The sequence below is a fragment of the Anolis carolinensis genome, chromosome 3 (genome assembly GCF_035594765.1).
Source record: "Anolis carolinensis isolate JA03-04 chromosome 3, rAnoCar3.1.pri, whole genome shotgun sequence".
NCBI classification, from domain to species: Eukaryota; Metazoa; Chordata; class Lepidosauria; order Squamata; family Dactyloidae; genus Anolis; species Anolis carolinensis.
Window position 1 is genome coordinate 88,896,728 of NC_085843.1, and position 13,028 is coordinate 88,909,755.

A 13,028-nucleotide genomic window follows, 5' to 3' on the forward strand; every position below is an offset into this window, starting at 1 on the left:
GGGGCTTGGGCCCACATTTCCTTTTTTTTGTTCTTCTCTCTCTTTCTCTGGGAAGGGTGCCGGCCAACGGTGGCCGGCCTAGTATTTTAAAGTGTGGGCCTTTTTGGCGGTGGCTTTTTCTGTCTTTTCTTTGGTCTTTGCTGCCTCTCGGCCTACGTGGCCGAGTTTCCCCCGATGCACCGCCTCTCTCTTCTCTCTCGGCTGTCGTTCTTTACCCCTTTATGCGAGTTTGCACCGAAGCCTCCTTTGGGGCGGCGGCCCCTCTTTCTTCCTGTCTGGGAATCGTGCCGGCCAACGGTGGCCGGCCTAGTATTTTATAGTGTGGGCCTTTTTGGCGGTGGCTTTTTCTGTCTTTTCTTTGGTCTTTGCTGCCTCTCGGCCTACGTGGCTGAGTTTCCCCCGATGCACCGCCTCTCTCTTCTCTCTCGGCTGTCGTTCTTTACCCCTTTATGCGAGTATGCACCGAAGCCTCCTTTGGGGCAGCGGCCCCTCTTTCTTCCTGTCTGGGAATCGTGCCGGCCAACGGTGGCCGGCCTAGTATTTTATAGTGTGGGCCTTTTTGGCGGTGGCTTTTTCTGTCTTTTCTTTGGTCTTTGCTGCCTCTCGGCCTACGTGGCCGAGTTTCCCCGATGTACCGCCTCTCTCTTCTCTCGCCGGCTGTCGTTCTTTAGCCCTTTATGCTATTTTGCACAGAAGCCTCCTTTGGGGCGGTGTCCTCTGGTTTTTTTTCTCTCTCTCTCTCTCAGGGATGCGTGCCGGCAAACAGTGGCCGGCCCGGCTTAATGTATGGGCCTTGTCGCCTGTGGCTTTTTTCTTTCTTTTCTTTTCTTTTCTTTTCTTTTTGCTGCCTCTCGGCCTACGTGGCCGAGTTTCCCCCGATGCACCGCCTCTCTCTTCTCTCTCGGCTGTCGTTCTTTACCCCTTTATGCGAGTATGCACCGAAGCCTCCTTTGGGGCGGCGGCCCCTCTTTCTTCCTGTCTGGGAATCGTGCCGGCCAACGGTGGCCGGCCTAGTATTTTATAGTGTGGGCCTTTTTGGCGGTGGCTTTTTCTGTCTTTTCTTTGGTCTTTGCTGCCTCTCGGCCTACGTGGCCGAGTTTCCCCGATGTACCGCCTCTCTCTTCTCTCGCCGGCTGTCGTTCTTTAGCCCTTTATGCTATTTTGCACAGAAGCCTCCTTTGGGGCGGTGTCCTCTGGTTTTTTTTCTCTCTCTCTCTCTCAGGGATGCGTGCCGGCAAACAGTGGCCGGCCCGGCTTAATGTATGGGCCTTGTCGCCTGTGGCTTTTTTCTTTCTTTTCTTTTCTTTTCTTTTCTTTTTGCTGCCTCTCGGCCTACGTGGTCGGGTTTCCCACGATGCACCGCCTCTCTCTTCTCTCGCCGGCTGTCGTTCTTTACCCCTTTATGCGAGTATGCACCGAAGCCTCCTTTGGGGCGGCGGCCCCTCTTTCTTCCTCACAGGGAAGCGTGCCGGCCAACGGTGGCACGCCTAGTATTTCAACGTGTGGGCCTTGTCGGCCTACGTGGTCGACGTGTTTCCCACGATGCACCACCTCTGTCTTCTCTCGCGGCTGTCGTTCTTTACCCCTTGGTGCAATCTTGCACAGAACCCTTCTTTGGGGCGGCGGCCTCTATTTCTTCCAGTCAGGGAAGCTTGCCGGCCAACGATGGCCGGCCTAGTATTTCAGTGTGTGGGCCTTGCCGGATGTGGCTTATTCTTTCTTTTCTTTTATTTTCATGAAATCAGCGGGGGAGGATGGGCGGGTTGTGTTTCCACAGAACACCACTCAAAGAAACAGTTAGCGGTATCCTATACTGTTCTAAATTGCTCGACAACAAAATGATAGAATCATAGAAACATGGCACCAAACATCATATAATCATAAAGCTAGAAGAGACCATCCAGTCCAACGCCATTCTGCCATGCAAAAACAATATACAGTAGAGTCTCACTTATCCAACACTCGCTTATCCAATGTTCTGGATTATCCAACTTATTTTTGTAGTCAATGTTTTCAATATATTGTGATATTTTGTTGCTAAATTCGTAATTACTACGTAATATTACTGCGTATTGAACTACCTTTTCTGTCTAATTTGCTGTTAAACAAGATTTTTTGGGGCTTAATTTGTAAAATAACCTAATTTGCTGTTCAAAAGGCTTTTCCTTAATGTCTCCTTATCATCCAACATATTTGCTTATCCAACGTTCTGCTGGCCCGTTAATGTTGGATAAGCGAGACTCTACTGTATCCAGAAATATCTGATGCTGTAACCGATATATCATTTACCGTCCCGGAATACTAGCCAGATGGCCCATGAATGGTCACAAAAGTCATAGAAATATGGTCACAGAAGTCATTGAATAATAGAAACATGGTCCCTAAAGTCATAGACTCAAAGAACCAAGTAACAGAATCATCCCAAAAGTCCTAGAATCCTAAAATGATAGAATCATAGAGTCATGGCGCCAAACATCATAGAATCATAAAGGTAGAAGAGACCATCCAGTCCAATGCTATTCTGCCATGCAAAAGCAATATAACACTCTTGCAGGCTTCATCATTACTGGATCCGTCCTTCAGGACTTTGGCAAACGTTGGATGTGCAATGTTGCTATTTCATCCAAGGCAGAAATTCAACTCATTCTTGGATGGACAAACAGAACCACAACTGCTAACGTTCCCTTAAGGCAGTGTTTCTCAACCTGTGGATCTCCAGGTGTTTTTACCTACAAGTCCCAGAAATCCCAGCCATTTTACCAGCTGTTAGGATTTCTGGGAGTTGAAGGCCAAAACATCTGGGGACCCACAAGTCGAGAACCACTGCCTCAAGGGAGAAACTGTGGCATTACCTCCGAAGTGAAAAAATTGGAAAAACCAAACTCTTCCTTGAAAAGCTGTGATTGTCTAGACATGTGGGGGTTAAATCTAGGGCAAAGGAGGGTAAAAATAGATGGGAGGGTCCAATGGGAAAGGTTTGGAACCCCTCCCCTTATATATAAAACAAAGACTCCACCTCCAATATGTGGCATTCAGTGTGTGTCCACACCAGGGTAGAATTGGCACCATGCTCTCCAGATCAGCCATGCACGTGCCACATTATGCCCCTTCCATGTTCAGGGAGTTTGACAGATGGAAGGGCTATCTGAGCCTTGCGAAAGTGGTTACGGAGATCATCGCGGAACGCAAGAAGGTCCCATTTCCATCTCAGAGTTGGGACACAATGGAGTACGACATGCAGCTAGTCCTCAACGAGGACAACTTTGAAACAGCATCACCATGGGTTAATGGAAGCAGTTCCAGCAGCAAGAGCTCCAAAGGTAGTGCCAATGGCCAGGCTTCCCAAAACAAGGAGATTTGCAATTTCTGCAAACACAACGGGGAATCCAAGCAGGTCTATTCGTCCCACCGGCTGAAGGGGATGGACGGCACCGTGGAGTGCCCCATCTTGCGCAAATACACCTGTCCGCTCTGCGGTGCCATGGGCGAAAAGGCCCATACTTTAAAATACTGCCCACTGAGCCAAGGGAAGAGGTCGCTGTATCGCAAGTGCGGACGTAACTCGGCTGGACGCAAGGTGAGGAGATAAGAAGATCAGGAGAAGACCGAAGCATTTATTCTTAGTTTTAGTTTGACTTTGTAAAAGAACAACATTTGATTTCGAGCATCATTAACACTCTTTACATTTCCTCCCACTTTGTTTCAGGTTTGGAGAATGGAAGCCCAATTCTCTTAGACTACATTTGTGAGTCCAGAAATGTTTTTTTATGTATATTGTTGCCTTCTTTCACATTTGTTGTACCTAGGTTAATTATATTGTGTTTCTTTTAGATGTGTCAGTTGCCTAGTGTGATGACTCATGGGCCCTGCAGTCCTATTCCTGACAGTATTGTGGCAGATGAGGAGGAAAATATGGAGTTTTCCCCAGATTTCCGGTCGGAGTCAGAGCCTTGGCAGCTGCCTGAAGTTCTAGTCCAAGAACCAATTAAACCTGACCTTGGTGGGAACTCTCCCCCTTATGGGAGAAAACAGGCTTACACGACTGATAGAGGATCGAGAGAAAAATTTAGAAGTAGTGCTCGCCTTGCTGCCAAATATGCCACTGATTAGAAGTATTTCCCCTGAGAAAATACGGGGAGTCTTGCACCTGCAAGCTGGTTTCCTTCGCTCCCTGTTCTCTAGGGAAAGTGATTGTTGTTTGGGGAAACGAGACCCAATATAGGGAAATTGCGCGAAGGATTCCTTGCGGAGTCAATTCGTCAGCTCCTGGAGAGAGGTCATGTGTGTGTGGACTTCGAATCCTGTTCCTTGCCTCCTGAATCTAGTTCCAAGCCTTGTCCTCGTCTCACGGATTTACCACAGATCTTGTTCCATGCTTCAAGTTGCTTTGCCTTTAGCCACAGCTCCAGCCACGTTCCAAGTAACTTTCAGCCTTGTGTCAAGCTTCATTGGATTCAAGACTTTTTCTGTTTTCCCAACGCTTTGCTTGGCAAAGCGTGTGTTGCGGTTATTGGATTATAATCTTTGGACTCTAATATTTCATATTGGACAATAATCTGCTGGACTATATTTGGCCTCATTTGAAAGGTCTGCTTCTGAACTTTATTCTACACTTGTTTTTATTGACTTTATATATTCCTTTAATAAAGATATTAGATAGAATCTGGCCTCAGTGTATGGTTATTGGTGCCCAGCAGCCTAGATCCTGACACCTTGTATCATGCTTTTTTATACATATAATCATGTTTTTTACATATGTAATATCACGTTCCTTTGACATCTGTAATTGCCTTATATCATATTTTATATTGTGTTTTATATATGCAGTTACTTTACATGTTTCTTTTATGTATGGATGTATAATTTTTACATGTTTAATTATATTATTTGCAACTATAATTGCCTAATATCATGCTTCTTTTATATATGCAATGACATCATGTTTATTTAACGTATATAAGTGCCTTATATCATGTCCGGGTTATCATGTGTGTCTCCAGAGGGATGCAGCCCTATCCTTTGCAGGGAAAATATAGAAATATCTTCTAAATGGCTACTGTCTAGAATTTTGTTTTGTAAAGAAAGGAAAAGTTTATATGCTATTGGAAAGAAAGATACTATTTTATGTTTAAATTTTGGAAAGGAATAGAATTGGTTATTATTACTGTGGTCTAACCTTCAATTGTTTGCAAGTTGTTCTAAAGTTTGGATCGTAGAGTTTAATAAACAGAGTTTATGGTTTTGGCATCAAAACTGTTCATGTTGTGCTTAAATGGGATTGAATTTTCTTTAATTTGTGGCCCATAATAGACTGGTTATATGCCTGATCTGGAAGGCAGCCAAGGCAAAGACCATTGAGCTGCTGAACTTGCAGACTGAAAGGTCCCAGGTTCAAATCCCGGGAGCAGAGTGAGCGCCCGCTGTTAGCTCCAGCTTCTGCCAACCTAGCAGCTTGAAAACATGCCAATGTGAGTAGATGAATAGGTACCGCTGTGGCGGGAAGGTAATGGCACTCCATGTAGTCATGCCGACCACATGACCTTGGAGGTGTCTATGGACAACACTGGCTCTTGGGCTTAGAAATGGAGGTGAGCACAACCCCCAGAGTCAGACATGACTGAACTTAACGTCAAGGGATACCTTTACACACACACATATGCAGGGACTACACCAATTTAACAAAGTTTCAGCCACAAAAACAAAGTTTCTAAAGTAGAGCAATGACTTTCACAGTAAAGACAACCCAATTTAACAGGAAATAAGACTTTCAAACCAGGAACAGATTTCTGCAATTATTAAAAAATGGTTTATTATAAAAGCTATGAAAATTTGCCAAAAATCAGAGGATAAGGGAAACGTTCCACATTTTGGTGAGCTATCAGTGTTAAATGTGTTCTACCACTGTACCAAGTTTGAAGAAGATCACTCAAAAAATGAGGGCGGGAGAGCCCCCTAAGTCCCCCCCCCCCTTCGGGCTGTTTTTGGGCCACCGCGCATGCGCGTCCGCCATTAACGAATTAATTTAGAAAATAACGAATTTTCGTTAATTTCGAAAAATTTTGGGGGCCAAATTCGTTATTAGCAACAAAAACGAAAAACTGCCCCCTCTAGTTTTGAAACGAGTTTAGAATCAAATTTTTCATGGATCGATCAAGCCTACTGATTACCATGAGCAAGGCACTGTTGGGGTCAGCCTAGGAGCTGTTTAGAGTCAGTAATGATAAAGTAAAATGATTGAATCTGCAAAGAGAACTAAAAGTAAGTAATATTATTTATCTGTGCTAAGTTGAAGTTATGTGGTTACTTGTGTGTCATATAGACAGACATACAAGGGGATTTCAGTTGTCGCTTTTTGGAGGGATAATTGATTTGCTCTAAGCCAATCTCTGTGCTGGGCTATAAAAAAGCAATGACCTATATAGATGTGTCTTTTAGAGCACCCTCCAGCTCAATAGAGGAAGCAAATGCATGTCAAGAGAATGTTGATGGTGCCTTTCTGCCCAGAAGAAGGGGGTCAGTCTAGATGGTGTCTGTACTATGATTTCAGTTCTCCACCAATTTGGGAGGATAACTGACTTCCTCTAAGCCAATCTCTGTGCTGGGCTATAAAAAAAGCAATGATCTATATAGATGTGTCTTTTAGGGCACCCTCCAGCTCAATAGAGGAAGCAAATGCATGTCAAGAGAATGTTGATGGTGCCTTTCTGCCCAGAAGAAGGGGGTCAGTCTAGATTTGTTTATTTATTTTTACAGCATTTATATTCCGCCCTTTTCACCCCGAAGGTGACTCAGGGCAGATCACATTGCACACATAAAGGCAAACATTCAATGCCATAACCTAGAACAGAGACAGAGACAAGATGCAGGCACGGGCTGGCCTCGAACTCATGACCTCTTGGCCAGAGTGATTTGTTGCAGCTGGCTGCTAACCAGCCTGCGCCACAGCTTGGCCCCTAGATAGTGTCTTTACTATGATTTCTGTTCTCCACCAATTTAACACAGTTTTGCCACACAAACAAAGTTTCTGGAATAGAACAACTACTTTCAAAGTAAAAACCATACAATGCAACAGGAAATGACACTTTCAGGTGCAGATTTTCTTCATTATTAATTTTTTTTTAATAATTTTGAAAATTCGCCAAAAATGCATGGATAAGTCAAACATTCTGAAATTTGGTGTGCTAACAGTGGTAACTGTGTTCTACCACTGTAGCAAGTTTTATCAGGATGACTCAAACATGAAGGTGAAAGAAGCCCCTCAAGTTTCCACATTGACAGTGATGTTTTCCATAATGCGCATGCACAAACGCCGTTAACAAAATACTTATGAAGATTCAAAGATTAATAAGTTTAGTTAGAGTTTCAAAATTTTGTTTCTCCAAAATTTGGAAGGAACTTTAGAAACAAAACGCCAGCGCCCCCTATTTTTGGACACAGTTTAGAACCATTTATAATGGATCACACATGCCTAATGTCTGTCTGTCTGTCTGTCTGTCTGTCTGTCTGTCTGTCTATCTATCTATCTATCTATCTATCTATCTATCTCTCTATCTATCTATCTATCTATCTATTTATCCCTAACAGGATTCTGACCAAATTTGTTTGTTCACTATACGGACTCCTGAAGCCAATGCAACTGAACCCATCCTTCCATATTACACTTGACTAATATAAACCATCTATTTCCTCAGTCATGCAAATTTTTGGTTCATGTGGCAGAATGTGATTCATTCAAACTTGCCTTAAGATAGGATCACTCCAGTGGGCCTATAATTAATTCTGTAAATGATTTGACTACCTTCTTTTCATATGCTTGAGAATTCTTTGCTAAAGATGTTTTGTTAAGAGACAGTGCTAATTAGTTGTATGCGCTTTTAGCTTCTGGAAATAATAATAATCATGAAAGAAGGTTTGTGTTAATCAAGATGATGGATGTAGGCAATTCTACTGTGTGGGATCTAGAAATGCAGAGGCTGTGCATGGCAAATGTGTTTCAACTTCATTTTTTAATGTAGTGTGCAACTATTCTTCATGTTTTTAGGAGATTACAGACATGCACAAGTGAAAACAATTATGTAAAAAGAAGAGCTCAGCTCACATTACATTTTCAACAAATGTGCTTTCCAAAAATGTCAATCTCTTAATATTACTTAAAATGTCAATCAGAGATAGCAGACAGTTTCATGTTAGCTTATGGATGGAAGGGCAAAATTAATACTACCAAGCCAGGTTTTATGTCTGAAATGCAATTGTGATAGTGTAATGATGCTGTAAACGATCACCTAAGCCCCACTTCCCAGTGAAAGATGTTGGTTTATTAAATCAAGTGGCTCAACAAGAAGTGGGTTGAGTTACTTATTTCCTGGGTTGTGAAAAAATATGAAACTTGCAATGATGGTGGGGGACTTTTTGTAATGAGGTACATTGTTGTGCTTCTAATAATATAGTCATGTTACTAAATTAACAAATACCATAAAATAACCAGAAATTAGTGCAGCTTTTGTCAAGCCACCATACTTAAAAGCTTTGGACATTTGGAAACTGTATACTTTAGTGCCTTATAACTAGGCAAACTGAGGCAGCTCCTTCACACAGATGATTTTGACTGTCAGAAGAACAAAGCTAACTATTTCATAAGGGCAGAAGAGTTTTGAGAGAAGAGGGTTCTGGACTAGAAACCATAAAAGCTTTTATACTAGGCACCTTGACTTGAGAGAGTAGGAACTAATTTTCAGAAACAAATTATCTCACATTGTTCCTAAGTATCTATTAGTGAACAAATGCATTTTGTATAGATGACATGTGCAGTTGTTAATAAGTATAGGTATATCTGTGTTGCCTGGGTCATGACATCTTACTGTTTTGTAGCACATGATAATGTCATAATATGTTCAGCACTGGAAAAAAAATCCTATGAAGTATTCCTGGATGTCCAGCAGTTTGGACTAATCTTGTTGTAGTTGAGTATCTTGGCAATATTACAAACAGTAGTAGAAGTACTAGTAAGAGGAAAAGGGGTAATCTTGAGCAGGTGCCAGATGAGGAACAACAAAGGAAACTGATCCGGGAGATACTTATGGCACCTTCTGAGGAAGACACATTTGAAGGGTTTTCAAGTGATGAGGAATCAATGATTGAGGGAGGAGATGGGATGGATGTGAATAGAGGAACAAAAAGGGTTACTCGGGAGCAGGAATCAGATGAGGAAAGGAAGACGCTCCAGGATATGCTTACTGCTCCCACAGAGAAGGAGTCATTTTTGGGTTTCTCTGGGGATGATGGGTCTGGGAGTGATGAAAATGTGGAGGGCGCATCGGACTGGACTAAGGTACAAGAAATGAGGGATGTGTTTGCAGAGCCAACTTCTGGTGATACATTTGTGGGGTTTTCAGGACAGGAAGACTGGCAAACAGCTGATACACCCGGGGCATGGGGAGACCTAAGTCTTGATAGAAGATGGAGGAGCTGGAGGGATGATGGGCGGGGTTCACGTGTAATGACAGGAACAGCTGTGGGGGATGATGATGGGGTGGAGGCCAGCTCATCTTCAGATAATGATGTGTAAGATAAAAGTAGGGTCTGAAATGGGGATACTTTGCAGAAGGCAAACTGTTGTTTTGGCGTAGGTTTGTCCCTGCCTGTTTTTCCTGTTAGGCTTTGGGTCCTGGCTCTACAGCTTGGCGTTCCTGGTTCCTGTGTTTCTTGGATTTGGACTGGACTATCGTAAATGTGCTTTTCTCCCTCCCTGGACTTTGGGACTGGCGACTTCGGCTCTGTTTGATGACCTCCGGTAACGACGCTTGGATTGGCTAATCACGGTTGCAGCTTTCTCCCTTCCTGGCTTCAGTTTGACTTCACTTTGGCTCAGGTTTCCCTCCTCAGAAAACAACCTTTGGATTGGCTATCGTCAGTGCGGCTTTCCCCTGCTCCTGGCTCCTGGTTTGACTCGACTGCAGCTTGTGTAAAAACCTTGAGGACGTTGTTAGTTTGTTTCTTCTGTTCTGCTGCTGTTTAAAAAAAAACTCTGACTAGTTTTGTTTACCTTCTGAGTACAGTGCTGCCTTCCAGGAAGTCTGTTTCAGTGCTGTTTGCTGCCAATCTCATTGACTGTATTTTAATCTGGATTATTCATCCATTTAATGCGGATTATTTTCCGTTCCTTGTGAGCCCAGTTTGGGCTAATATTTTGAGTTTTGGTCAGAGACACTGCAGTTAAGTGTCTCTGAGCCTGTTTTTGAGTTGCAATAAATCTTTTGTTAGAACTGAGTATTGTGTGTGTGGCTCTTTAAGGCGCCTGTGTTCTGACAGATCTGCTATTAATCTCAGGTATTACTAAAAGGTGGAATAGACATATTGATCGCATTACCTCTGAGGGGAAAATATATGTTACCTATTTAGTGCTTATTTTATTTTGTTTCCATTCATTAAAAATCTTTAAAATCAGAATGTTATTTCTTAATTTAAATTCTTATCATTGGTAAAAGGCTAAATGGATTCCTTGAAATCATCCTGGTTGATTTTGCAATTAAGGGAATGCTGTGTAGGAAAGGGAAAAAAGCAAACTTTATTCTTAGGAATACTTCTGCTGTAAGGTAATTGTGGACAGTTGCGACCTTATAGATATTATTGGGTTGATGTTCTTATCAGCCATAAGGCAAAGCCTGGCCCACAAAGGGGTAATCCTCCTCCCAGAAACAGAGATCAATTGGGAACAGTACAACATCTTATAGGAATACAGCATAGTGATCTCCCTAGAAATCACTACACGGTAGCATTCAAGTCTCAACTGTCACAGTCTATTTAGGTATTCACTAATTTATTAGTATTTGTTTCTGTATAAAAATCAGTCTCGTCACAGGTGCTGCAGGAAGAACAGATGTGAAGCAAATGAATGTGAGACACATTTTTCCTATAGCTGTCTCAAAGACAAATTTGTCCCGAAGCACACTCAGATTCTTCCTCTGGATTTGACAGCAGGGTTCCTCCAAATATGTTCCAGATAGACACTTTCCATATAATAGCATTGTCTGACAAGCTGTGGTATTTCAGTAGCAGTCAAAACTTGACTGTCTTTAATGTCTGACTAGCAATGGCATTTAGTCTGTTTTGTGTTAAATTAATTTATTGAGCCCATTGGAAATCACCACATTGTGTTAATAAAACAACAACTAAGACTATGATTTAATGTTGGTGGCAGTTTTAGCCCTGTAAGCATAAATATAAACTACAGGTCATCTGTGGCCTTCCTTGATTCATCAATGACTTAGAATGGGTATTCTCATGCTCTACCCATCAAATTATTGGATTCAGTCACTCTAAATGGACAGGGATGTTATTTCTGATTTATTTATAACGTAAACATCAGCAGGTGCTGATGGATGTTTAATGAAGTCAGTAGGCATATTTTATTTCTTGGTTTTAAAATAAATATGCCTCTCTAAAATTATGTTACTGTACTATTCCATTAATAGGATGCAAATGTGTGCTTTATTGATAATTGAACTTACCTTCTTAGTTTGTGTCAAAGACAGAACGCCACAAGATAAAAGATAACAAAGTTTATTGGAGTTACAGAACCAAAAATGCCCGTAAAAGACAAGGGCTAGGCAAACACTGGCCTTAAAAGTAAAAAGAGACAAGAAAAACGTTCAAAAGATAAACCGGATTAAACCGGAGTTTAATCCGGGTTAAATCAAAACAGCTTGCTTCAGCCTGGGAATAAACAAACAGAAGCTGGTGAACAAAAAGTTCAAAGGAATGCAACTAATTGGCAGCAGATGCTTCTCTGCTGCCAAGAGCTATGTTTGAGTAACTTAGAGGTTACTCCTCCACACAGCAGGCAATTTCCCGATACAAACACAGCAGACGAGGGCAGAAGCAGTCAGCGAAGTCCCAATCCGTTCCGAAGGTCGTAAGGCAGATGCAGACGTTTGTAGTTCACCAGTTCCAACGATAGACACAGGTAGGAGAATCCGAGGCCGTAGTCAGTCAGTCCGTAAGTCCAGAGTAAGCAGATGGCGTCCGTCAAGAAGACGACGGAAGGTCAAAGCTATTAAGATTAAGCAGAGGTTGCACAACAAAACCCCACACAATTCCTCCCGCCGTCTGAGCCCAATGTCCAGGATAACTTACGTAGTCAGCAAACGAATCACACCCGTCTTCAGGAAAACTTCCCACACAGATCCCAAGCGTTCGTCCAGATTACCTTGCCCAACGTAATTTGCTATTGCTCCCAAACCCCATTTTTTGCCAGTTACAAGTCCTCATCGCTATCAGCTGTTCTCCTTAGCCCGGGCGTTTCCTCATCACTTTCCTCATCAGAACTGGAACACCTTTGACTACGCCCCATAGCATCCCCAGCTGTGGATCCCGTCCCATCCCTCCAGCTTGTCCACGGGTCTAATCCTGAAGGTCCCCAATCGCCTTCCATACTATCATTGCCAGTGGCACCCAAATCCTCCCTTACACGAGTCCATTCCATGTCATCCTCTTCCGAGCTAACCATCTCTTCCTCCATTCTCTCAGTAAACCCCTCAAAAGAATCCTCGTCAGATGGTTCTGCAATGATATCTCGCAGTCGCTTCCTTTCTCGGTCCTCGAGAGTATCTGACTCTCGAGGAGTCTTACGCCCACGTCTCCCAGTAGCAGAGCCATGAGGCTCAACCATAACAGTTTGATTACTTTGTATCCAAGCAACTGGGCCTGCAACCAGATACCAGATATCTTCTTGAGAGATAAAATGATTTATGGTAAACCTAATAGTTTATAATGTAAACTGGATTTTTAAAAAGCCCTATTGACATTTTTATCAAACTTGCCTTTTGGGTTTTTATAACTGTATGGCAAATACTGTAGCATACCTTCCAACATTTTGCACCTGAAATTAATACCCCATCCTGAACAGAAAGGGTAGGGAGTGTTGTACTGCATCAGCTCATGTTTGAATGGGATTGGATGGAGAACATCTGTTGTTTCACATGCATAAAATAACAGCCATCCATTTTGCAAGAAGAAGAAGAATCCTGTGA

The 13,028-nt window shown here is 42.7% G+C and overlaps 2 protein-coding genes and 1 long non-coding RNA gene across 3 annotated transcripts in view; 2 read left to right on the forward strand and 1 right to left on the reverse strand.

Annotated features, from left to right (window-relative positions):
• Window positions 1–13,028, forward strand: part of dmd (dystrophin) — a 1,684,732-nt gene that overhangs the window by 62,205 nt on the left and 1,609,499 nt on the right. The gene's annotated exons all lie outside the window — the stretch shown is intronic.
• LOC134297996 (nanos homolog 2-like) lies at window positions 1,600–6,150 on the forward strand. The gene has a single exon (XM_062977204.1). It carries the CDS (start codon window positions 2,954–2,956, stop codon window positions 3,587–3,589), a length of 636 nt encoding a protein of 211 aa, XP_062833274.1. The 5' UTR covers window positions 1,600–2,953; the 3' UTR covers window positions 3,590–6,150.
• LOC134297997 (uncharacterized) lies at window positions 11,544–12,385 on the reverse strand. Its single transcript, XR_010004960.1, has 2 exons — window positions 12,133–12,385; window positions 11,544–12,049 (listed from the first exon to the last, which is right to left on the reverse strand). It is a non-coding gene; the product is annotated as an uncharacterized LOC134297997 (long non-coding RNA).